Below are 23,447 nucleotides of genomic sequence, written 5' to 3' on the forward strand. Positions count from 1 at the left end.
AACAAATAAAGGAAGCATAAAAGTCTCATATTGTATGAAACTGCAGAAATGGATCAAAGAGTTTGACAGGAAGTTTAATGTGTACATAAGTAGAACCTGACAGGAACATGCTGTGTGCGCCAAAGGTTCCGGTGATGGAAAACCGAGACGTAGCGCTCACTGACCACAGCATGAGACTTGACACACATTGTAAATAACCCAGAGATCTATGACTGCATTAAGCACTGGACTGGTGTATTAACGGCAGTAAATCTATAGCTGCATAATAGGATAGCATACACAAATTCCTCTGATTAATTTTTGTAATGGATTAATAGGAATATAGCAAATATGTTCATTTCAAATCCTACCATCCTCCAACCTCCTCCTCCCCCCAGCCCCGCCCTCTCTATTGTGATCATTTTTTATTCTCTTCTACTCACCAGGCTTGTGTATGTGGATGCTTGCTTTAGTACCATCAAGTTAAAAGCCGAAGATGCTTCTGGTAGAGAGCATCTCATCACTGTCAAGTTGAAGGCGAAGGTATGTGCTTCGTTAAACTGTTACTGTGGCCAGGAAATACTTTGGGAAATGAACCCTGTGAAGGTTTTCAATGTAAACGAGTGCTAGTTGCTTCTAAAAAAAAATATATATGACACTTAAAATTTATTTTGGGGGACTTCCCTGGCAGTCCAATGGTTAAGACTCTGCACTTCCAAAGCAGGGGGTGCGGAATCGATCCCTGGTCAGGAAACTAAGATCCCACATGCCGTGCGGCACGGCCAAATAAAAAAAAAAAAAATTTTGGAATGCCTCAAAAAATTTATTCACTAAGTTTCCCAAAGCCTAGCTATAATTTCATGTCATTGTTTTAATTCAAATTTGATCAAAATATAGACTTTATAGTAAAGAAATACTACAAATAAGGTTTGGCAGCCTCAAAGTACCATAATGTTATTTTCATAACATCCTATGTAGAAAAAAGTTGGAAGTTTCCACTATTCCAAGTAAAGTTCTACTGAAGAAAGTCCTTTGTCTTCAACTCCTACTATGAATTACCTTTGTTGTTCTTATTTCTGACTTCCCCCGACCCCTCAAACGCAGACACACACATATGCATACTTATTTTGTTGTCTTGGGTGAAATTTTTTTACTTCTCTGTTTAAAAATTTTGCAAAGGTTATACACCTCTATTTATAGAGCCCTTACAGGTTAGTGGTCTATAACTACTCACTAATTTTATTGGCACAAAATGTAGCTGTTTCGTCTTTATTTTTTAATTATAGATTGTGAATTTTGAGAAATAAGTAGAATAAGCAAGTTCAGGATATTAATCATTTACTTAGTAATCACTGGGGAAACATTAGAATTTGAGAAAACCAGGTCATCTGACTTTTTTTTAATTGTCCCTAGGAGTCATCAATCAACTCTGTTTCATGAGATTGTAGTGATGAAAAGATCAATTGTGTTTGTCCTTTTTAAAAATGTGTCTGGCATTTAAGCTTTTCATGAGAGAAAATTAATATATAAAGCTGTACTGGGTGACACAGAAAAGTTGGTATCTTATAGTGCCTCTATATCAGACAAATTGAGAAATGACTCATTCTCTCTTTTTCTTACACACACAACGTTTATGTATAATTTCAAGATTTATATGTGATAAGTTTTGAGAAAAAATTAGTGGGATAGAAATCTTTGTAAAATAAGTTACATGAATATTTTTATTAAATGAAAATGAAAAAGGTTTTATTTTCTTTTTTAATTTTTAAAGCTGTGTTTTTTTAAGATCAAGGAGAAATCTGCCTTTATCCTTCCAAAGGTCATATACTGCCAGTGGCAAGGGTTCTGTCATTTTCTTCAAAGTTTTATTTGTCTATGTTTTGTACATTGATAAAAGTTGCTTTGCTGCTATGAAGACCAAAATGAAAAATTTAAAATACATCCTATCCTGATTTTTTTTTTTTAAAGCCTCATTTTTGCAATCTTTTCTACTTACTAAGAGATAATGATTTAAGTGTACATTGCCTATCACTACACCTACAAGATTTTATCATTAATTCTGATTAATGACATTATTGGTAGTATTGAGAGGGAGGATGTGTAGCCACTAGTATGGTCCATTCTGTCTGCTTTTTCTTATAACTTTTCAAGGTAGATAAGGTGACACTTTTAATATTTCTCTAGAGAATATTTTCAAGTGTCAGTTTTTGCAGCATCAATAGCTGTGAAGCACTATTATGGATGCCCTGGCAAGAGAGAAGAGAAAGCTTTATTTGAGTTAGTAAGAAAAAAATTTGCGTTTAAAAGAAAAAGGAAAAAAAGACAGGCTGAAACTAAATGAATCTTGTGTTGGTACGATTTATTAGAGTCTTTAATTGTCCATTTAGTTTGGTTTTCATAGAGACTAAAGTTGTCTTTTAGATGTGGTCATTTCTTTCTTAGGAATATTTGGGATTGTCAGTTAAAAACAGTGAAAGCTAAAACTTACGTGTTAAGAGTACATAATGCAAAATCTTAATCCAAACTGAATTTTAAAGGGTCAAGCTCTTTTTTTTTTTTTTTTTGACAAACCTTACAACACGCTTATTTTTGTAAAAACACAAACCTCTATTTCTTTTATCTGATATTTTTTGATACGTAATAAAGAAATGCATTTGTTTTTATTCTTGAATACATACTCTCCCAATTCTGCCACTCTACCTCACTGTCTCCAAAACCCCACAAAGAAAACAATACCAATTTTGTCTAGACATCCCCCATTAAAAGTAAGTATATAAATCAAAAAGAAATATGAGAAACAGCTGAATTTTGTCATTTTCATAGGTGTATTTTTATGCAGTATTTACAGTTCCTCCTAAACCATGAGGTGAAATTTTTGTCTTTCCTTTAAAAAAGAAGTAGCCTAGGGCTTTCTTAGCTTTGGCCTAGATCAGAACTACTTGAAAAACAAATCATAGATATGTTTTAGAGGCTGGGCACTCTGTCTTTGATGGCTGTTTTTGTAATCTGCTGCAATTTGTATGTATTCTATTGCTGGGGGGGTCCAATCACAGTTCGGGTTGGGTTAAATTTTTCCATAGAAAAGTATACTATAGAGTCTAAAAAATATTGTTTGTGACAAAAATATATACTTAATATTATATAATAATTATTTTCTCTTATAGTTATTGATTTGATTGAATTGTTTCAAGTGAGACTTGAAAAACTATAATAATGAAAAATTATTAATTACTGTATCTATTTTTCAATTCATTTCTTTATGTGGAGCTTTTGTTCTTGTCAACTGGATTTCTAAAGTAAAGCTTTTGGCAGTTAGTCTCTAGTGGCTTTGTATATACCTATAACTTACTGTTGAAAAATAATCTGAATTTTGACAATCATTTTACAACATTGTATTTAGTTATCGATGTTGTAGTTAGTACTGCAATACAAACAACTCCAAAAATGAATATCTAGGATGCTACTGCATAATTCATGTTAAATCATCCAGAAGTGTATAAATTTGTGCTTTTTAGGTTCAATACATTTATGTAGCATTTATTATATTATATAAACAGAATTGATCTTGGAAGTGAATATAATTAACACAATATATATACATTTAACTCATAATAGACGGTAAAGCCACATACATATGGATCAGTCTCATTTATTATATACATGTTTGTATGTTTGCATAATTACACCTAAAATATATATTTGAATGTTATCTCAGATATGTGGCATCATATTATATTTATTATAACCTGCTTTTTATTTAACTCCTTGTGGATCTCTTTCTTTATCAGTACATATGTGCCATTTACTACCCTGAGCCCTATTTGAATGTAGGATCATATTCTCTTTTAACATAATGTGCCATACATACTTAATGACTTCTAAAGTTAAGATACTTTACTTGGTTTATCTACTCTGTATACAGTAAACATTAAGTTCATACTCTTAACTGGGTTGATGATTGTTTAAGTTAGAGAGTTGATATTGTTCATTGTCAGCTCAGTAGACAATAAATAGCAGCAACTCAAGGTGAACTAAATATTCCATTTTTGACCCAAGGAGGTTTTAAGTGTGCATTATTATTTTTGCAGAATATTAACATTTTTTAGAGGGAAAAGAGATTTTACAGTGCTTTTAGTTGTGTTCCATCATTTTTACATATAAAACAGCCAGAGAAGTTAAATGACTTATCCAAGGTCACAGGTTAGTTAGCAGAACTAGAAACCAGAGAAAGCTAAGATCTCTGCCTGCATTTACTTTGAGATAATCGCATGACTTATAAAAAATAGTGTACAAATTGTTTTTCCAGTGATTGCAGCAGTTATCATCTGGCATACATCATCTAATAGTTTGAATTGTCTGAAATAAGGCTTCTTCTGTAATCCCAGCCAGACCTTTCTTTCTTTTTTCCCTCTAAATTAGAGCACTGTTATATTTCTATATGGTTTCCTGTATATTTACCTTTGTGTTATCACTTCTGCATAGCTAGATACCATTAGTCAGAGTATACATTGATAGGTTTATGTTTAACCAGACTGTCATTGTAACTAAATGTTAATTCTTTTCAAAGCATTGATTTCAAATGGGCTGATGTTTGTAACAAATACTATAGTGATAATTTTTTGTACCCTTTTGCTAGGCAACAAAGTAGTTAAAAATAAGAGGTTGAAAAAAGTGAAAGTCTAAAACTTATTTTAAACATTTTGTCAAATGAGAGAAAGGAGTTTTCCTAAAACTAATTTTCATGTTAGTAAATTTAGCTTTGTAATGGAAAGAAATGAGCACTTTAAAAATTACATGTGACTTTCAAGAATCCAGACTGAATCTTAGAGAAATCATGTAGTACAATTCTCTAATAACAAAATTGATTTTAAGAAAAACTACCTTTTGTCTTAACTTAGAAACCTAGTTAGTCCTGTGACTATCACTTTTTGTATAAAACTATTGACTAATTAATTTTCTATTTATCAACCATGAAAAGATTTTTCTTAAAACTATTATTTTGTTTTTCCTTAATAAGCCAGAGACATTTCATTGTTTCTTTTTATTTATCTTCTTGCTAAAATTAAATGCTTTGTTGGGGAAAATACTTCTTTAATTGATAATTATATGTGTTCATTTTTGTGCATTTCTTGATTCTTTTAACAAATATTGCCTCTTTTAACAAGTGACTGAGGCTATTTGAGGTTAAATTTTAGACTGAAAGGAAATTAAATATCAACCATTTTGATCTCTCACTTTAAAGATAAAGAAACTGAGATTCAGTGTGGTTTACCCCTCAAATCACATTAGCAGCTGACCTGACACTGACTTAATTCATTACTCTTTTTTTCAAAATCGATTGGTTTGGCACCCCCAAATCACCGAACTTTGTACCTCTTGAGCTTAACTTGACTGTTAATCAGCTCTTAATATCTCTATAATAATAGAATCAAAATATTGATATATAATACATTTGCATTTATAATAATACTTTTTCTAATATATTCAGTTTTTCTAAAATATTTTATGTGAAATTGTCACACCAAAGCAAAAATGACCTAACTTTATGCTTTTTTATAGTACCCTGCAGAATCACCAGATTGTATTGTGGATTTTCCTGTTTCGTTTTCTGTTTCCTGGACACCACAGGTAAATTCTTAAATTTATTTTAAGTAGCTAAAAAGCACGTTCTGTTTACTTATAAGTGGCCATTATAGATTACAAGTGATTTTTTTCAGTTTTCTTTAAGCATTTATTTATAAACAGGACTTTGAGAGTGTTAAATAAACTTGAAGAAGCTCTATTGACAGAAATTTTACTTTAAATTTAAATCCTAAGGAACTCTTTATAAAGCAGTGAGCAGTAGGTTAAAAATTGGGTGGCATTTTTCAGACATAATATCAGAGAATCTTTTTCAGAGGAGAATGAGTTATGACTGAAAATATAAACCCTGCCATTTCTATTCAGTTTTTATTGTTTTAAAGTGTTTGTCCTTAGTTCATCCTTGAACTTAGACTATATTCTTTTTGTAAGTGCCTTGGAACATTCTTACTTTGAGTAAAGAATATAGGAGATTCTTCTACTCCTGTCAATTTCTCAATACATTGCTGATATTTAACAAGTTAATGTATTTAGGAATGCATTGTAAATTGTACCATTATATGGCTAAGATATGGTATGATTATCAACAGTTCCATCATCAACATTCACGTGTGTGATTTTTAAAGATCTGTCAGAATGGTGGTTAGATTCAAAGAACAATCTAATGATGACAGGCATAGTCCTTGTCTCACCAAGTAAATTGATACCAAAATGAAGAGAACCTTTCTATTCTTATGCAAAGTGAAACAAAAATTCCTAGTGACGTTTTACAAATGTTCTCTAAATAGAGACTACCCTTATTTTTGTTATGAAGTTTTGGTAGGTTCAAGTGAGAATTTATACTTACATTTTAAATTGTAATATATACAGTAAAGTAATAATTGTCTTGTATATGAAGTTAGTTTAAAAAAAAAAAAAAAGCCTAACAGGATTTAAATGGTCTTGTGAAGGGTCAAATTTTAATTATACCATATATATTTTAAAAATATTTTTCTTGTTTTCTTCTTTAAAAACAAAAGTCTCCCTCCTTCCAATGGAAATCAAGAAAACACAGCAAAATAAAGGCGAGGGAAAAACCCTGTGATTTGCTTTTGGTATTCTGATGTGTGTTATAAATGTATAAGAAATACTGTTTTGATTGTTTTTTAAAGAATTGGGATTATACATAAATTGCATACTTTTCAAAAAACATGAATATACATTTTTCTATTTGGCTCTATAAACTTTATCTCTATGTATTATGTGAGGTCATGAGATAACATTGTACCTAGATTGTATTACTCTTTCCAGATATGCTATCTCTAAATTATAATTTAATATTTATTAAAATCCCAAGGTTCAACCTTGGGAATATGTTTTTGATGAGTTTCCTAGTTTTTTTAATTTAGATAATCATACGAGTTTTCCCCAGACTTTAATCTGTGAAAAAGTTTGCATCTCCACAAAAAGACTGTTTAGCACTTACCTTATCCTGCCATTTAGCAAAATTAGTTTGTGACTCTAACACTAGAAAATCTTAGAGGGCAATTTCTTCTAAATTTTCTATCCCTATTTAACACCAGCTCAGTGCCTTGCACATAGATGCATGGAATAAGTGTTTATAATATTAATTCAAATTCAGATTTAGATTTAATTGGGTCATACGTCAAGTTTTCTATTTTGTATTAGTTCTAAGAATACAGAATTAATTAGCGGTAACTGGAATGTCATAAATTCTTCTTTTAAATTAAAAGAACATACTAAAATTCTTAGTATAGTACAGATAAAAATTTGGACACCATTTTAACCACAACCCAAATTTGACATGTTTAATCTTTTGTCACATTTGCTTCAGATATCTCTCTTTCTGTCTCTCTCTTAGGAATAAAATGTTCTGGGACCTAAAACTTTACCCCTCTTTTGCTTCTCTCCTTTCCTCTTTCTTTCCTTCTTTCCCTTTCTAGAGGTAAACCACTTGACTGGAATTGGTATGTATACTATCCATGCATACTTTTTTGCTACATTTGTTTATGCCATATTCTATAATATTTTTGCAGTCTGACCTTTTTTATACAACATTGTTTCTGAGATTTACCCATGATCTTATATCATTTTAAATGCTTTATATCATTTCATTATATGAATCCACCAGTTAATTTATTCATTGCCCTACTTATATGGTTGTTCACAATTTCTTACTTAAACAGTGCTGCAGTGAACATCCTTCTGTGTTTCCTTTTACGCATGTGAGACCTTTAGTGTGGTTTATGCCTAAAGTTGAAAATGCTGTATTGTAGGGAATGCATCTCTTTGAGATTACAAAATATTGCCAAGTTATCTTCTAAAATCGGTTGCATAACTTTATACTCATACCCAGCAATGCATAGTAATTCCTACTTTCCCAAATCCTTTCTAAGTCTTAGTCTGATTTTAGTCTGACCTTAATTCTTATCAAGAACTGATACTCATTATTACTGTGTTTATAATCTTTGCCTACTTAAATTTTTGTGTTTTATTATAAGCATTTCTTACATATTTGGAATACTAGTTATTTATTGGTTATATGGGATATAAGTATCTTCTCCCTGTGGCATGTTTTTTAACTTTGTATGTGTTACATTTTTTCGATCAGAAGTTTAACGTTTCAGTGTGGTCACATTTATCACTCTCTTCTTCGTCATTTCTGCTTTTCATGTATTGAATGAGAAAATATTCCATATCTTGTTCTGAAAAGATATTCTCCTAAAGTCTGTTATAAAAGTTATACTTTTTTCATATTTAAGTATGAGATAGGAATTATATTTACACTTGCCTATTTTATATACGCTCACAGAATTTGGATTTATCTTCATTTGTGGCGGTCTGGGGTGATTTCAGTTTTTCTTTTACATAAACCACTAAAATTCAGAAAATTTTCAAAATATACTATTTGCCTGTTGTTAGAGTCTAGCTGTACATCGTAAGCATTTTGGTGATACTGCCAGCAAGTATGAACTCTTGAGTCTTTTTAGATGTGATAAAAGTGTTGGCATTGTTAGTTTACATTTTGGAAATACGAAGCAACATCAAACTTCTTTACTGTGTATCTTTTATCATTGACCTATTGGACACAATTCTGCTTGTGGGAGTTCCTGTCTTTTTTCTTTTTAAACAATTTTTAAACAGATGTGGTTCTTAAGCGAAATAAATGTTACTATTGTAGTCTAATAGCAAACTTATATTTAAAAGACTGTAAATAGCTTCCAGATAATTGATTTAAAAAAATTCCTTGTCTGCTTTTTGTACATTTCCTCTTTGGATTCAGCGTTTCTGGACTTTTAAACTTGGAAGGTCTTTATTCTCCTTTCTTTTTGTAAAATAATCGGCATGGCTTTGTGGCATCCATATTAAAAATGGGTAATTTTCCTTATGGTCCCTGTCTTCCTGCTGGGCTGATAATGTTTTGATGTATTTTTCTTTTGCTCTGATGAGAGGTCTGCTGCTGCTGCTCTGACATATTCATTTGGATGAATAATTATAACTTGCACAATGTCAAGCTGAAGATGGTAGGGTTTTGTGCGTCATGACAAGCCTAGTAGCCAGTGCAGGTGTCTCACAGCGTGAGCAGCAACAGCCAGTGTATTCTGGCTCGGAGGAGGCGTTTAGAGTAGTAAGAACTCGGCACCAAGGGCAAGGCCGCTGCTGCTACTGCTGCCGTGACATGTGCCAGAGAAACACAGAGCGCTTCTCAAAGACAAGTGACTGCACACCTCTGCTCGGATACTTGCTGGTTTACCCAGTCCGTTTTCTTTCATAGATTTCAGCATAGACTGTTAAGAGCATGTCATGATTTTTATCTTATTCTACTTCCCAACACCACAAACGCTCTAAAATCTGCTACCCTTTGGACTTCTGTATATAGATCATATTTGTGAATATTGTTGACTGATGAGACCATAGAATGCTCTCATGTAAGATTTTAAGTGCACTGACATTAGTGATTCTATAAAAACAAAACTAATTTTCTCCAGGTCACTGACCAACCCAAAATGGATGCTAAAATTGCAGTTTTACCTATAAATATGCCATTAAGTGCAGGCTTAGTGAACTGTCTACGTCACACTGGTTGGAATTTTCAGATTCGGTATGATACGTAAACAGTGGTCTTTATATTTTTTATCATGTAAATCTCATATTCTTGGAGTAATGCCGTGAATGCAAGAAGAGCAAAACCAGTGATAAAGCCTCTGGCTGATAATCTGATGGTGAATGAAGAATTTGTAATTAAAGGAAATAGTCCTATTACATAGCAGGGAGCACGATCCATTAGTTAGAGCATCAGACTAACAGTTGGGTATCCCTAGGTTCTGTTTACAGTTCAGCCATTGACTTAATTGTATAATTTCAAACAAGTCACATGACTGCTCTTTGCCTCAGTTCATATGTATATGGAAATAATAAACTTTTTCTCTTTCACAGAGATCTTAAAATAAATTTGGTTTAAAACATACAGAATGCTAGGGGGAGAAAACTCTCAATATCACACGGTATGGATCCTGAGGAAGTTCTCCTTTTTTGACCTACTGGATTATCTTTCTTTCCATTTTTCTCTCTGCTGTCCTTGTTGGAGAACTCATAGTACTGGAGTTTTGTTCACCCTTAAATTGGTTAATTAAATATACTTTTGCCTTCTTGGCCATCTTATTATTGCTATAATGGTATGGATAAAAAGACATCAACGGAATCAAAACAAAGAAACGTAGTTCATTATTGAGATTATGTGATATGGTAGACCTGTGTGATATGGTCTGACCTATTGGACTCAGTAACCTATTAACTGCCTTTCTTTTTTTTTTTTTTTTAGTAACATAATTTATTTTAAAAGTACTCCTACATTGATTTTAAAAAAGAGAGAAGATACAAATAAGCAAAATTAAGAAAATATAAAATCAGCCTTAACGCCTTCATTTAGCATTGGGATCTCACTGGATAATAGTTCTGAACCTATGCTTATCACTTAACAAAATATTTTTTGAAACATTGTTGATAATGCTGTGCATTTATTATTCCAGGTAATCCTTAGAATAATTTAGTTTTTAGTTATAATTGGATTTACATTTATCCATCCAATTAAGAACTGATATGGTCACAGTCTAGGAACTGGTTATCTCTACATTTATTTAGGTCCCCCAGTTAAGTAGCAGTAGTTTCTTAATCCACATCTTGTACATTTTTGTTGAGTTTATTCCTAAGTATGAAGTTTTTGTTGCTATTGTGAATGTGATCTTTTTTTTTAAATCATATTTTCTAGTTTATTTTTATAATGTGGGCAAACTATTAATTGTTTTTAAGTTTATACTTTAATAAAAGTTGTATATGAACATAGTTTAAAGAGTTAGGTTTATAAGGGTTTTTGTTTTTTTTTTTAAATGTCAATCAATTTCTTATTAATTTATTAATTTTTTTATATTAATTTTTGGCTGTGTTGGGTCTTCGTTTCTGTGCGAGGGCTTTCTCTAGTTGTGGCAAGTGGGGGCCACTCTTCATCGCGGTGCGTGGGCCTCTCACTATCGTGGGCTCTTCTCTTGCGGAGCACAGGCTCCAGACGCGCAGGCTCAGTAGTTGTGGCTCACGGGCCTAGTTTCTCCGCGGCACGTGGGATCCTCCCAGACCAGGGCTCCAACCCGTGTCCCCTGCATTGGCAGGCAGATTCTCAACCACTGTACCACCAGGGAAGCCCCTGTTTGTTTTCTTTTTAGACAAAACGGCATGTCCTAGCCTCCTTCCCACCATTTTCTCCCTCTCCAGGGTCGACTACTTTTAATTGTTAGCTGATCCTTTTGGTGTTATAATATAATTTATATTATTACATGCTCTTGTAATTATACTACCTTTTGTTCGTTAGTTTGGTTTAGGCATTATCTGTTAACTTTCCACTGTAGATAATGAGGAATTTGCTGTTTCTTCTTCCTTTCCCCACTCCACACACACGTATACTTCCTGTCCTTCCCAGATAGTTATCTTGTAATTTTGATGATGTCAATATTCAGTGTTTACATTATTATTTTGAACGTATATGTATACTATGCAGAGATAAGCTATGTAGTTAATTATTATTTTTCCTTTGTTGCCCCAGTTTTTGTTACCACGTAGAGTTAACAGTTGTCTTACTTTTTCATTTCCTTAGTTTTCTGTGTACTTAAAACTCATTCAACCCACAGTTTTCCATCAGTTGTCTAAATCTGCTCTTAATCATCTACGCTGGGTTTTCTATTAGCTTTACTTTTTGGTAAATTTCATCAGCTTTTCCTAACAGCCTTCCTGTTGAGTTTTTTTTACTTACACTATCATGTTCATTTCTAAGAGTTTACTTCATTGATAAATCTTCTTTTGTCCCCAGAGATACTAATAATACGTCCTTTTTTCCATCTGAGTAGTTTCTATTTCCTTGAGTTGCTCTTTTTCTAGGCTTATCATCTTTGGTTACCTGCTCGTGATTAAAAGTCGGCTATTAAAAGCTATTTGAAAGCTCTGAGTGCGAGTGGGGCTTGTCAACTGTGAACTTCATTGTAGAGTCACCTGAGTAGATCTCATAATGGGGAACCCCAAGTGTCCATGTTTTAGGTCTTTTTGATTGGTCAGATTTCTTGGAGAAGACTCTTCCAGCCTTCTGCCTAGAAGTCACTGAGCAAGCAGAAAACGCTCCCTTGAGGCGAGAGTGGAGCAGACTGCTGGGCAGTGTATTGGGCAGGAAACAGCAGTCTGAATTAGTAACAGTAACCCTGTGGCATCCTCTACTGATAGGGCTGAACACCATGCAGCTGTAGAAGAGAAATGCTTACAGTGTGAACCTCCATCATCACAAGGCAGATAGTGAGAGTAGATTTGCAGTTGAGGGGCAAAAAATGATATCCTAGCTATCCCATGGTATTTTCAGACTTTTAAATTTTGGCCATTCTTAGTTCTATGTAGCAGTAATTTTCAGTTTTATTGTTTCTTGCTGATGTCTACAAGTAGATTTTTTAGATGATTTTTTATCCAGTGGCTTTGTTAAACTCTCTTATCTAATAATCAGTAGTTTCATTAAATTTTCTATGAACATAATCATATCATTTGTAAATGATAGTTTTATTTCCTCCTTTGCCATCTTTACGCCTTTCTTTTTTTTTTTTTTTTTTTTGCCTTACTGTTCTGGCTAAGATATCTAATAAACTGTGAAACGTGAATAGTAAACATAAGCATTCATGTTTTGTTCCTGATCTCAAAGGGAAAACTTTGTTTTCATCATTAGGTAGATTTTTGCTCTATAGTTCTTGTACTGAAATCCTTTACCAATAATTAATGGAATTTATTTCTGTTTCTGGTTTGCTAAGAGTTTTGTTATAAATGACAGTCGAATTTTTTCAAGTATATTCTCTCTATATGTTAGATAATCAAATGTTTTTTCTCCTTTATTCTGTTCATGTGGTGAATTATATTGTTCGATTTCCTAATGTTAAACAAATCTTGCTCTCTTGAAATAAACCCAGTTAGGTTATGGAGTATTTTAAATCTATATGTTGATCAATCAATTGATTGGTCAGTAGATACACACACATATATATGTTTGTATACACATATATAATTTCCAGTATATATTATATATTTCCACATTCTGTTTCTTTGGCATCTATGCTCATAAGAGCAATTCCTTTGTTTTCCTGCTTCTAAAATTTGGTTTTATTGCCTCTTTAGTTCTCCTTGTTTTTGTGAGATTATGCCTTAAAGGAAAAAACAACAACAATATAGTAAGTTTGGGGGTGGGGGTAAAATTAGATCTGTGTGTTCAATCCACCTTCCTTACCTAGTAGCTGTAACCCTCTTTTTGCCTAATTTTAAATGTATAGTTTTTACTTTATTTGAATTCTAACGTATAAACTAGTTGTGAACATAATGTTAAAATCCTTTTCATTGCTTTCACCCATGGGCTGCTAGCTAAAGTGCAGTATTAAAAGTTTTAAATAAGTATGCTAAATATGAATGGGGTTTGACATTTCTAACTAGAGGCAAGTGATGAAAGAAAGAAATCCTCTGACTTATTTTCCTGCCTTCTTGGAGGGGATTAGTGTGGGAAGTTTGGGGTTCTTTGGACATTCATAGAAATTAGGTAAGATAAGTAAGAGACCTGACTCACAAAGATCTAGTAGGGAAGTTATATCCTATTTTTAGTGCTTCATTAGATAAAATTGTGATTCTGTCATGGTCAGGTCTTTCTTCTCTTTTCAAGTTACCTTGAAAAAGTACATAAACAGAAAAATCAAGAAGCAACATTTTTTTCAGTGGGAAATAGTTTAAATGCAACAGACATTTAATATCTACAGATGGTCCCTGACCTAATTTGACTTAGGATTTTTCAACTTTACAATGGTGCAAAAGCGATACACATTCAGTAGAAACCTTATTATGAATTTTGATCTTTTTCCGGGTTGGTGATAGGCCAGACGATACCCTGCATGATGCAGGACAGCAGCAGCCAGCCACGGCTCCCGCTCAGCCACTCTGTCACGAGGGTGAACAACTGATACACTTAGAACCATTCTGTCCCCATACAGTGATTCTGTTTATCACTTTCACAGTATTCAATAAATTACATGAGATATTCAACACTTTATTATAAAATAGGCTTGTGTTAGATGATTTTGCCCAACTGTAGGCTAATACAAGTGTTCTGAGTATGTTTAAGGTAGGCTCCGCTAAGCTATGACGTTCCATAGGTTTGGTGTATTAAATGCATTTTCAACCATTTAACTGGACATAACCCCATCATAAGTTGAGGAAGATGTGTACTGTATGTGCAGCACTGAGCTGGATCCTAAGGAATTTAAGGTGAGTTAACCAGGTTCTAACATCCTAGGGTAGGCTTTCAGGAGTAACTTTCAGTCTGATAAGGAGAGAGGTACTTAAAAAGATAATTTCAGTAAAATGTGTTGAGTGATGTGTGTGGTGAGCCATTTTGATAAGATGGAGAAGAGGTACATAATTTAACCTGATGTGGTCAAGCAAGTTTTCTGGATAAAGTGTTACTTGAGTTCAGTGAGTCTTGAGAAGTGAGAAATTAGGCTTGGGAGGACACATGATACTTTAGGAGAGAACTGCTGTAGGCAAAGAACAAAGGCATAACGTTGTAGGAGATAATACATGCATTACACATCGTTTGGAACTCTGTAGTCAGAGATAAGACTGGAGCTTTTGCTTAGAGTTAGGCAGGGTCTGGTACACCAATTCTGATGATCTTGGACTTCATCCCAAAGTGATAGGGTTATAAGGAAGAAAAGGTGGCATGGTCACAATTTTTGTTTTATAATAGCATTTCTCAAAGTGTTTTTTTGTTTTGTTTTAGGTTATTAATAGGATTAAGGTGGAGAAAGGCTCTGATCTAATGCACTTATGAAATTCTAGAGTTAAGTTCTGCTATTTCTTGATTTAGGATTTCTCATCTTTCTTGGTATGCCAAGATGTATTATAAATCTCTGGCATGACTTTTTTTTTTTCCTTCTTCTCAGAGCACCTCTGTAGATAAGTTTTCAGCAAAACAAGTTTTTTTAATAGGTCACTCTGTTTGTGTAGAGGAAGGTTCTAAATGAGAATGGCAAGACTATAGTGAAGAAGACTGAGGGGCAGCTGTGTACTTACCCATGCAGGCAGTAATTAGGGTCTGTTCTAGGTTAGTGGTTGCAGGGAAAGATGAAAGGGAATTGTTTGGGAAAATTCCACAGATTATATTGATAGAACTTGGTGATGGATTGGGCATGAGATCTCATGGATTACTGCCACTGCTTCTGGTGGGGGTAACTAGATTAGATAGGTTGTAGTATTGCCAAGTGAGGTAGAGAACGCAGTAAGAAGAGGTTTAGAGGCAGATTCAGTTTGGGATTTGATGAGTTTGGCATGCCTATGGTATGTCTAAATAAATGTGTTTAGTGGGCAGTTGGAGATATGGCTTTGAATCTCATACAGTCAGTTACTTACCAGATAAAGGAAGATCAGTATAATTTCAGTTGATTGCTAAGGTTATCAAAGGTAGTTTAAGCTTTGCAGAAGATTTGAGGTATGTGCTTTGTGAGCACATGAGATACTTCTATGGTATGGTAAAATTCTTCCATGAATTTAAAAACCCAGTGAGACTAGTAGTGTGGAACAGGTTTTTTTATCAGATGACTTCAGTACCAATTTAAGGTACATTAAGTAATTTACTTGCTGATGTTAATAAATCTGACTTTGTTGCAGACCTTCATGGTAGGCTTCAGAGTTAATTCTGCTGGATCACTTGTAACATAGTAACAAGAGAACACAGAGTCTTAAAGTCTGGGTTAAATTCTAGCTTTATCCCTACAATGCATGACCTTGGGTAAATCATTTTTTATAAAAAGAGGGAAGGAATATTTAAGTCATAGATTGCATGACTTTGTAAGAGTAAATTGAGTTATTTGATAGTGCTTTTGAATTGTAAAGTGCTGTATAGGTGTACAAAGTGATATAGGGAGGTAACACAATTTGCAGATTGGTTAGCTTTTAAAATAGCAAGCCTTAATATGGGCAAAGAAATGATATCTCTCAATATACATTTATATTATATTGTAAATTGTATATATAAACACACCCACATTTATATATAACAACACGTAATTGGTATCTCTCTCTTTGTATGTTGCACTACATGTACTCTAAAGACAATGTTTCCATTTATATGCAACAATTAAGAAGTATTCTGGTGTTGAAAAATGAAATAGGCATGATAAATGCAAAATGACCGTCAATCTCACCAGGCAATCTGGTTGTGGTAGATGACTCTACATACATCGTACCATAAGTAACATAGATGAGAGGTGTTGAGAGAAATATTGTTTGGACTGTAGTTTGGAGGAAACCAATAAAATATTCTTACATAGCAAGTGTCCCACGTAAAAGAAAATATATAAATATCAGTCTCCAAATGGCTTCTTAATGTTGTGATTTATATTTTAAATACTTTTGGGTAAAAAAGATTGTCTTAGCTAATATCAGTAAAGTAATTTTTCTTCCACACAAACACAGCTTGTTAACATTCTCTACCTTATGTTTTGTCCCTGTCAGAGACCCTGTCTGGCAAATTGATGCACACTATGTCTATTTGTACTTTTTTTTTAATCCAAGGGATAGTTTAAAATATGTGAGTATTGATATACTTGTGCGTGTGTGTGTGTGTGTGTGTGTGTTAAACCATCCTTTTGGAAAAAATAGATGCCCATATTGAAAATAAAGATCCAGTAGATTGAAGACAAATGATAATTCAGATATGAAAGACATGTTAATTCAAATATGATCTGCTAGAATCACTGATTAATACTTTCAGCTATGAAATATACTTACTTTCACCCTCTTTTTGTGCTAAAAAAGTTGAATATTAGAAGCCAAACTAATTTAGCAGATGGATATAATGAAGCAAACCAGAATTTTGGAGTTGGTAGATAGCAGAAGCAATGGGACAGTATTTTTTTTAAATGATGTCACTGCTGCTAGGTAGTTCCCTGGCTCTGGCTGTGAAGGTACCGTAACATTGGTAGCTAGCAACACACATATTCTCTCTATTAGTCTTGACTTTATCTAAAAGCAAAGATTTTTGTGACCATTTATTTCCTTATTTTGTTGTTTTTAGTGTGAGTAATAAAAATTAGATATAGTCAACTTTTTTGTTGAGGGGAGTAGCACCCTTTTTTGGTATGACTTACCTGGAACAAAAAGCTAGAAGACGAGTTTGTTTTTTACTGATTGGCTTGATTTTTTTTTATTATGTAAAACTTTATTTTAATATAAAATAAAGGAAGTTTATTTTGTATTAAACGATTAACATAGCATATTAGAAATGTACTTGAACCAAATACTAAGGGTCTTAAGTAGCAATGTACAAGACATGATTTTTCTCAGAGTTAACATCTGAGAGATAAAGAAGAATGGATAAACAACCACAAGGGTTTGTTCATCAGTCAGGGGTCAAGCTGCCACAATATCTAAGCCCTCTCCTGGCATTCTTATCATCTTACTTTATTATTTTTTTAAATTGTGGTAAGATACACAAAATTTACTATCTCAATCATTTTTGAAGGTGCAGTTCAGTGGTGTTAATACATTCATAATGTTGTTGCTACCATTACCACCATCCACCTCCAGAACTCTTTTCAAATCTTATAAAACTGAAATACTATACCTGTTAAACAATAATTCCCTATCCTCCTCTTCCACCAGCCTCTAGTAACCACCATTCTACTTTCTGACTCTCTGGTTTTGACTATTCTAAGTACCTCACATAAGTGGAATCATACAGTATTTGTCTTTTTTGACTGGCTTACTTCACTTAGCATAATACCCTCAAGGTTCATACAAGTTGTAGCATATGTCAGAGTTTTCTTCCTTTTTAAGACTGAAAATATGCTATTGCATGTATATACCACATTTTGTTTATCTGTTCTTCCGCTGATGGACTTGAATTGCTTCCACATTTTAGCTCTTGGGAGTAGCGCTGCAGTGAACATGGATGTGCATTCTAGCTCTTTGAGTCCCCACTTTCAGTTGCTGGATCATATGGTGATTCTGTTTTTAATTTTTTGAGAAACTGCCATACTGTTTTCCAGAGCTGCTGTACCATTTTACATTCCCACCAACAGTGCACAACAGTTCCAGTTTCTCCACATCCTCCCAATTAAAGAAAACTTACTTTCTGTTAATGGGTGTGAATGAAGTAGTATTTATTATAGTTTTGACTTGCATTTCCCTAAGTGATACTGAATATCTTTTCGTGCACTTATTGGCCGTTTGTATATCTTCTTTGGATAAATGTCTTATTCCATTCCTTTGCCCATTTTTAAATTAGGTTATTTTTGTTGTTGAGTTTTAAGAGTTCTCTACATATTCTAGGTATTAATCCTTTATCAGATATATGATTTGCAAATATTTTCTCCCATTCCTTGTGTTGCCTTTTTACTCTGTTGCTATTGTCTTCTGATGCACAAATTTTTTTTTTTTATAAATTTATTTTATTTTATTTATTTTTGGCTGCATTGGGTCTTCATTGCTGTGCGCAGGCTTTCTCTGGTTGCGGCGAGCAGGGGCTACTCTTTGTTGCGGTGCAGGGGCTTCTCATTGCAGTGGCTTCTCTTCGTTGCGGAGCATGGGCTCTAGGCGCGCGGGCTTCAGTAGTTGTGGCTCACAGGCTCTAGAGTGCAGGCTCAGTAGCTGTGGTGCACGGGCTTAGTTGCTCCGCGGCATGTGGGATCTTCCCAGACGAGGGATTGAACCCGTGTCCCCTGCATTGGCAGGCAGATTCTTAACCACTCTGCCACCAGGGAAGTCCCCTGATGCACAAAATTTTTTTAATTTTCATGAAGTCCAACTTATTTTTTCTATTGTTGCCAGTGCCTTTGGTGCTCTGTTGAAGAAGTCATTGCCCAATCCAATGTCATGAAGCTTTTTTGCCCTGTGTTTTTTTCTGAGAGTGTTATACTTACAGCTCTTACATCTAGGTCTTTGATCCATTTTAAGTTACTTTTTATATACGATGTTAGATAAGGAGCCAGCTTAATTATTTTGTATATTGATAGCCAGTTTCCCTAGCACCATTTGTTGAAAAGATTGTTCTTTTCTCATTGAATAGTCTTGGTAACCTTGTCAAAAATCATTTGATCATGCATATGAGGGTTTTTTTCTAGGCTCTCTATTCTGTTCCATTTGTCTATATATAGACTGTCATATGCTAGTACCACACTGTTTTGATTACTGTAGCTTTGTAGTAAGTTTTGAAATCAGAAAATGTGATTTCCACTTTGTCCTTTCCACTTTTTTCCTCCAGCTTTGTTGTTCTTTTTCAAGATTGTATGGCTATACAGGGTCTCTTAAGATTCTATATGAATTTTAAGATAGGATTTTCTATTTCTGCCCAAAAACATATCATTGGGATTTTGATAAGGATTGCATTGTCTTCCAGTTCATGAATCTGGTTTGAGATTCCTTTTTTTGATGTCTTCTTTGATTTTTTTCAGGAGTGTTATTTTGTTTTCATTTTATAAGTCCTTAACCTTCTTGGTTAATTTCTAAGTATTTTATTCTTTTTGATGTTATTGTAAATGAATTTGTTTTCTTAATTTCCTTTTTGGATTGTTCATTGTTGCTGTTCAGAATGCAACTAATTTTTGTGTATTGACTTTGCTGGTGGTCAGAGTGGCCACTTTACTGAATTAATTTCTTAGTTCTAACAATTTTGAGGGGGGGAATATAGGTTTTTTACCTATAAGATTATATCATCTGCAAGCAGGGATAATTTTACTTCTTCCTTTCTAGTTTGCATGCTTTTAATTTCTTTTTCTTGCCTAATTGATCTGGCTAGAACTTCCAGTATTGTGTTGAATAGAAGTGATGAAAGTAGGTATCCTTGCCTTGTTCCTGATCTTAAAGGAAAAGCTTTCAGTCTTTCAACATTGAGTGTGATGTTTACTGCAGTTTTTCATAATATGCCTTTATTATGTTGCAGTAATTTTCTTTGATCCTAGTTTGTTGAGTGTTTTTATCATGAGAGGGTGTTAAATATTGTCAAATGCTTTTTCTGTGTCAGTTGAGATGGATTTCTTCATTCTGTTAGTATAGTGTATTACATTTTATTGATTTGCATATGTTGAGCCGTCCTTGCATTCCAGGAATAAATCCCACCTGATCTCAGTGTGTAATCTTTTTTCTATGCTGCTAAATTTGGTTTGCTAGTATTTTGTTGAGGATTTTTTTTATCAATATTCATAAGGGATCATGGTTTTTAAGTTTTCTTGGGGTTTTAGTATCAGGGTAAAGATGGCCTCATAAAATGAATTAGGAAGTATTTTCCCCACTTCAGTTTTTTGGAAAAGTTTGAGAAGGATTGGTGTTTTTCTTTAAAATGTTTGGTATAATTCACCAGTGACACTTCCAGGACTTTTTCTGTTGAGATCTTTTGATTAGTGATTCAGTCTCCTTACTCCTTATTATTCTGTTCAGATTTTCTATTTATTTGTGGTTTAGTCTTGGAAGGTTTTGGGTCTCTAGGAATTTGTTCATTTCATCTAGGTTATCCAATTTGTTGCCATACATACAGTTTTTCATAGTTCTCTCTTACAATTCTTCTTGTTTTTGTAAATGGTAATAATGTCCCCACTTTTATAACCGATTGGTAGTTTGAATTCTCTTTTTTTCTTAGTCCCATTTATTTAAAATTTGTCAACTTGTTGAACTTTTCAAAGAATCAACCTTTGGTTTCATTGATTTTCTCTATTGTCTTTCTATTCTCTACCTTACTTATCTCCGCTCTAATCTTTATTTCCTTCTGCTGGCTTTGGGTTTAGTTTGGTCCTTTAGTTGTAAAGTTAAGTTGTTGATGGTTAGATTTTTCTTGTTTTTTAATGTATGCATTTATAGCTATAAATATCCTCTTTAGTACTTCTTTTGCTGCATTCTGTAAGTTTTGGTATGCTGTGTTTTCTTTTTTGTCTCTAAGTATTTTCTAATTACACTGTGATTTCTTGTTTGATCCATTGATTGTTTAAGAGTTATGTTGTTCAATTTCCACAAATTTGTGGGTTTTCCAGTTTTCTTTCTTTTATTGATTTCTAACTACATCCTGTTGTGGTGGGAAAAGATACTTTATATGATATCTATCTTTTAAAATTTATTTTGTATGTATTTTGTAGCCTAAAACATGATGTGTCCTGGAAAATGTTCCATGTGCATTTGGGAAATATGTGTACTCTTTTGTTACTGTGTAGAGTGTTCAATATATGTCTATTAGATCTTGTTGGTTTGTTGTGTTGTTCAAGTCCTCTGTTTCCCTATTTTCTGTCCGGTTGTTCTGTCTATTGGGAGTGGGGTATTGACGTCTCCCAAATATAATTATATTATACAACTGTATCGCTTCAGTACTATTAATTTTTGTTTCATGTTTTGATAGTCTATTATTAGGTGCATAAATGCTTATAATTGTTATATCTTCTTGCTGTATTGAACCTTTTATTAATAATATATTATGTCCTTTGTCTCTTGTAACCTATTTTGATTTAAAGTCTGTTTTGTCTGATACTAGTATAGCTACTCCTGCTCTCTTTTGGTGATTATTTGCATGGAATATCTTTTTCCATTCTTTCACTTTAAGCCTGTTTGTGTCTTTGGATCTAAAGTGAGATTCTTGTAGACAGCATATAGTTGGATCATGTGTTTTTATCCATCCTGCCAATCTCTGTCTTTTGATTAGAGAGTTTAGTCTATTTACATTTGTAGTTATTACTGATAAGGAGGGACTTAATCTGTCATTTTGCTACTGTTTCTGTATGCCTTATAGTTATTTTGTCCCTTATTTTCTGCATTACTGCTTTATTTAGAGTTCAGTTGATTTTTTTTGGAGTTAAACATTTTAATTCCTTTGTTATTTATTTTTGTATATATTCTATAGCTATTTTCTCTGTGGTTGCCATCAGAATTACATTTAACATCCTGAAGTTATAACCCTCTAACTTATACCAGCTTAACTTCAATAACATACAAACTCTGGTCCTTTACAGCTCTGTACCTACCCTTCTCAGTTGTTGTCACAAAGTTACATATTTACACAGTGTATGCACCAAACCATAAACTAATAATTCTTTTAATGCCTTTGTCTCTTAAATTATGTAGAAAACGAAATGTGAAGTTACAAACCAAAGTTACTGTAACACTGGCTTTGAGTCGAATAATTCTTAGTTTAAAAAAATACCTTAGTCTCTTAAATCATGTAGAAAACAAGGAGTGGAGTTAAAAACCATTTTTATAATAGTGCTAGCTTTTATAATTGCTCCATGTATTTACCTTTACTGAGATCTTTATTTCTTCATAAGGCTTCATGCTACTGTCTAGTGTCCTTTCATTTCAACCTACAGGACTTTCTTTAACATTTCTTGCAGGGCAGGTCTAATGGTAGCAGACTTCTTTTGTTTGTCTGGGAATGTCTTCATTTCTCCTACACCGATGAAGGATAATTTTGCCAGCTATAGGATTTTTGGTTGACATTTTTTTTTCCTTTAGCAGTTTGAATATATCAGCCCACAGTTTTCTAGTCATCAAAGTTTCTGATGAGAAATCTGCTAATAGTTTTTGAGGTTCCCTTGTGTGTGATGAGTCACTTCTCAACTTCTTTCAAGATTCTCTTTTTGTCTTTGTCTTTTGAAAGCTTGATTATAATGTGCCTTGGTGTGGATCTCTTTGAGTTCATCTTACTTAGAGTTCATGGAGCTTCTTGGATGTGTATATTTATGTATTTCAGCGAATTTGGGAATTTGTCAGCCATTATACAAATATTCTCTCTGCCATTTTCTTTCTTCTTTTGGGACCCCACAATCCATATATTGGTCAACTTTATGGTGTCATACAGTTCCCTTAGACTCATGCACTTTTCTTCAATCTTTTTTCTTCCTGCTTCTATCTAACTAACGTCTTCTAACTAACTAACGTCTATCTAAATAACGTCTTCTAACTAACGTCCTATCTTCATGTTCACAGATTTTTTTGCCTGTTCAGATTCACCTTTGGATTCTCTTAGTGAATTTTTCATTTTAGTTATTGTAATTTTTGGCTCCAGAATTTCTTTTTATGTTCGTTTTTGAAAGTCTTCTTTCTCTTTGTTGACATTTCCATTTTGTTCATACATTGGTTTCTTGACTTGCTCTACATCTTACTTTAAAGCTTATGTATCAGTTGTTTCAAATTCTCTGTCTAGTAGAGATACTCTCAGGTCTATGTTTGGAACCTGTTAATTTTTTTCCTTTGAATCAGGGCTACACTTTGTTTTATTTTTAGTGCCCTGTGATTTTGTCGTTGTTGTTGAAAACTGGAAATTTTAGTCATATAATGTGGTAACTTTAGAAATTGGA

At 33.4% G+C, this 23,447-nt stretch overlaps 1 protein-coding gene across 3 annotated transcripts in view; it reads left to right on the plus strand.

Annotated features, from left to right (window-relative positions):
• Nucleotides 1-23,447, plus strand: part of FANCL (FA complementation group L) — a 77,881-nt gene that overhangs the window by 31,510 nt on the left and 22,924 nt on the right. For all 3 annotated transcript variants that reach the window (XM_059943289.1, XM_059943287.1, XM_059943288.1), the window contains 2 exons: nucleotides 426-522; nucleotides 5,539-5,607. In XM_059943289.1, coding sequence (XP_059799272.1) covers nucleotides 426-522; nucleotides 5,539-5,607 — 166 coding nt within the window. The remainder of the gene's footprint in view (nucleotides 1-425; nucleotides 523-5,538; nucleotides 5,608-23,447) is intronic.

This window comes from Balaenoptera ricei, chromosome 13 (assembly GCF_028023285.1).
Source record: "Balaenoptera ricei isolate mBalRic1 chromosome 13, mBalRic1.hap2, whole genome shotgun sequence".
In the NCBI taxonomy this organism is placed as follows: Eukaryota; Metazoa; Chordata; class Mammalia; order Artiodactyla; family Balaenopteridae; genus Balaenoptera; species Balaenoptera ricei.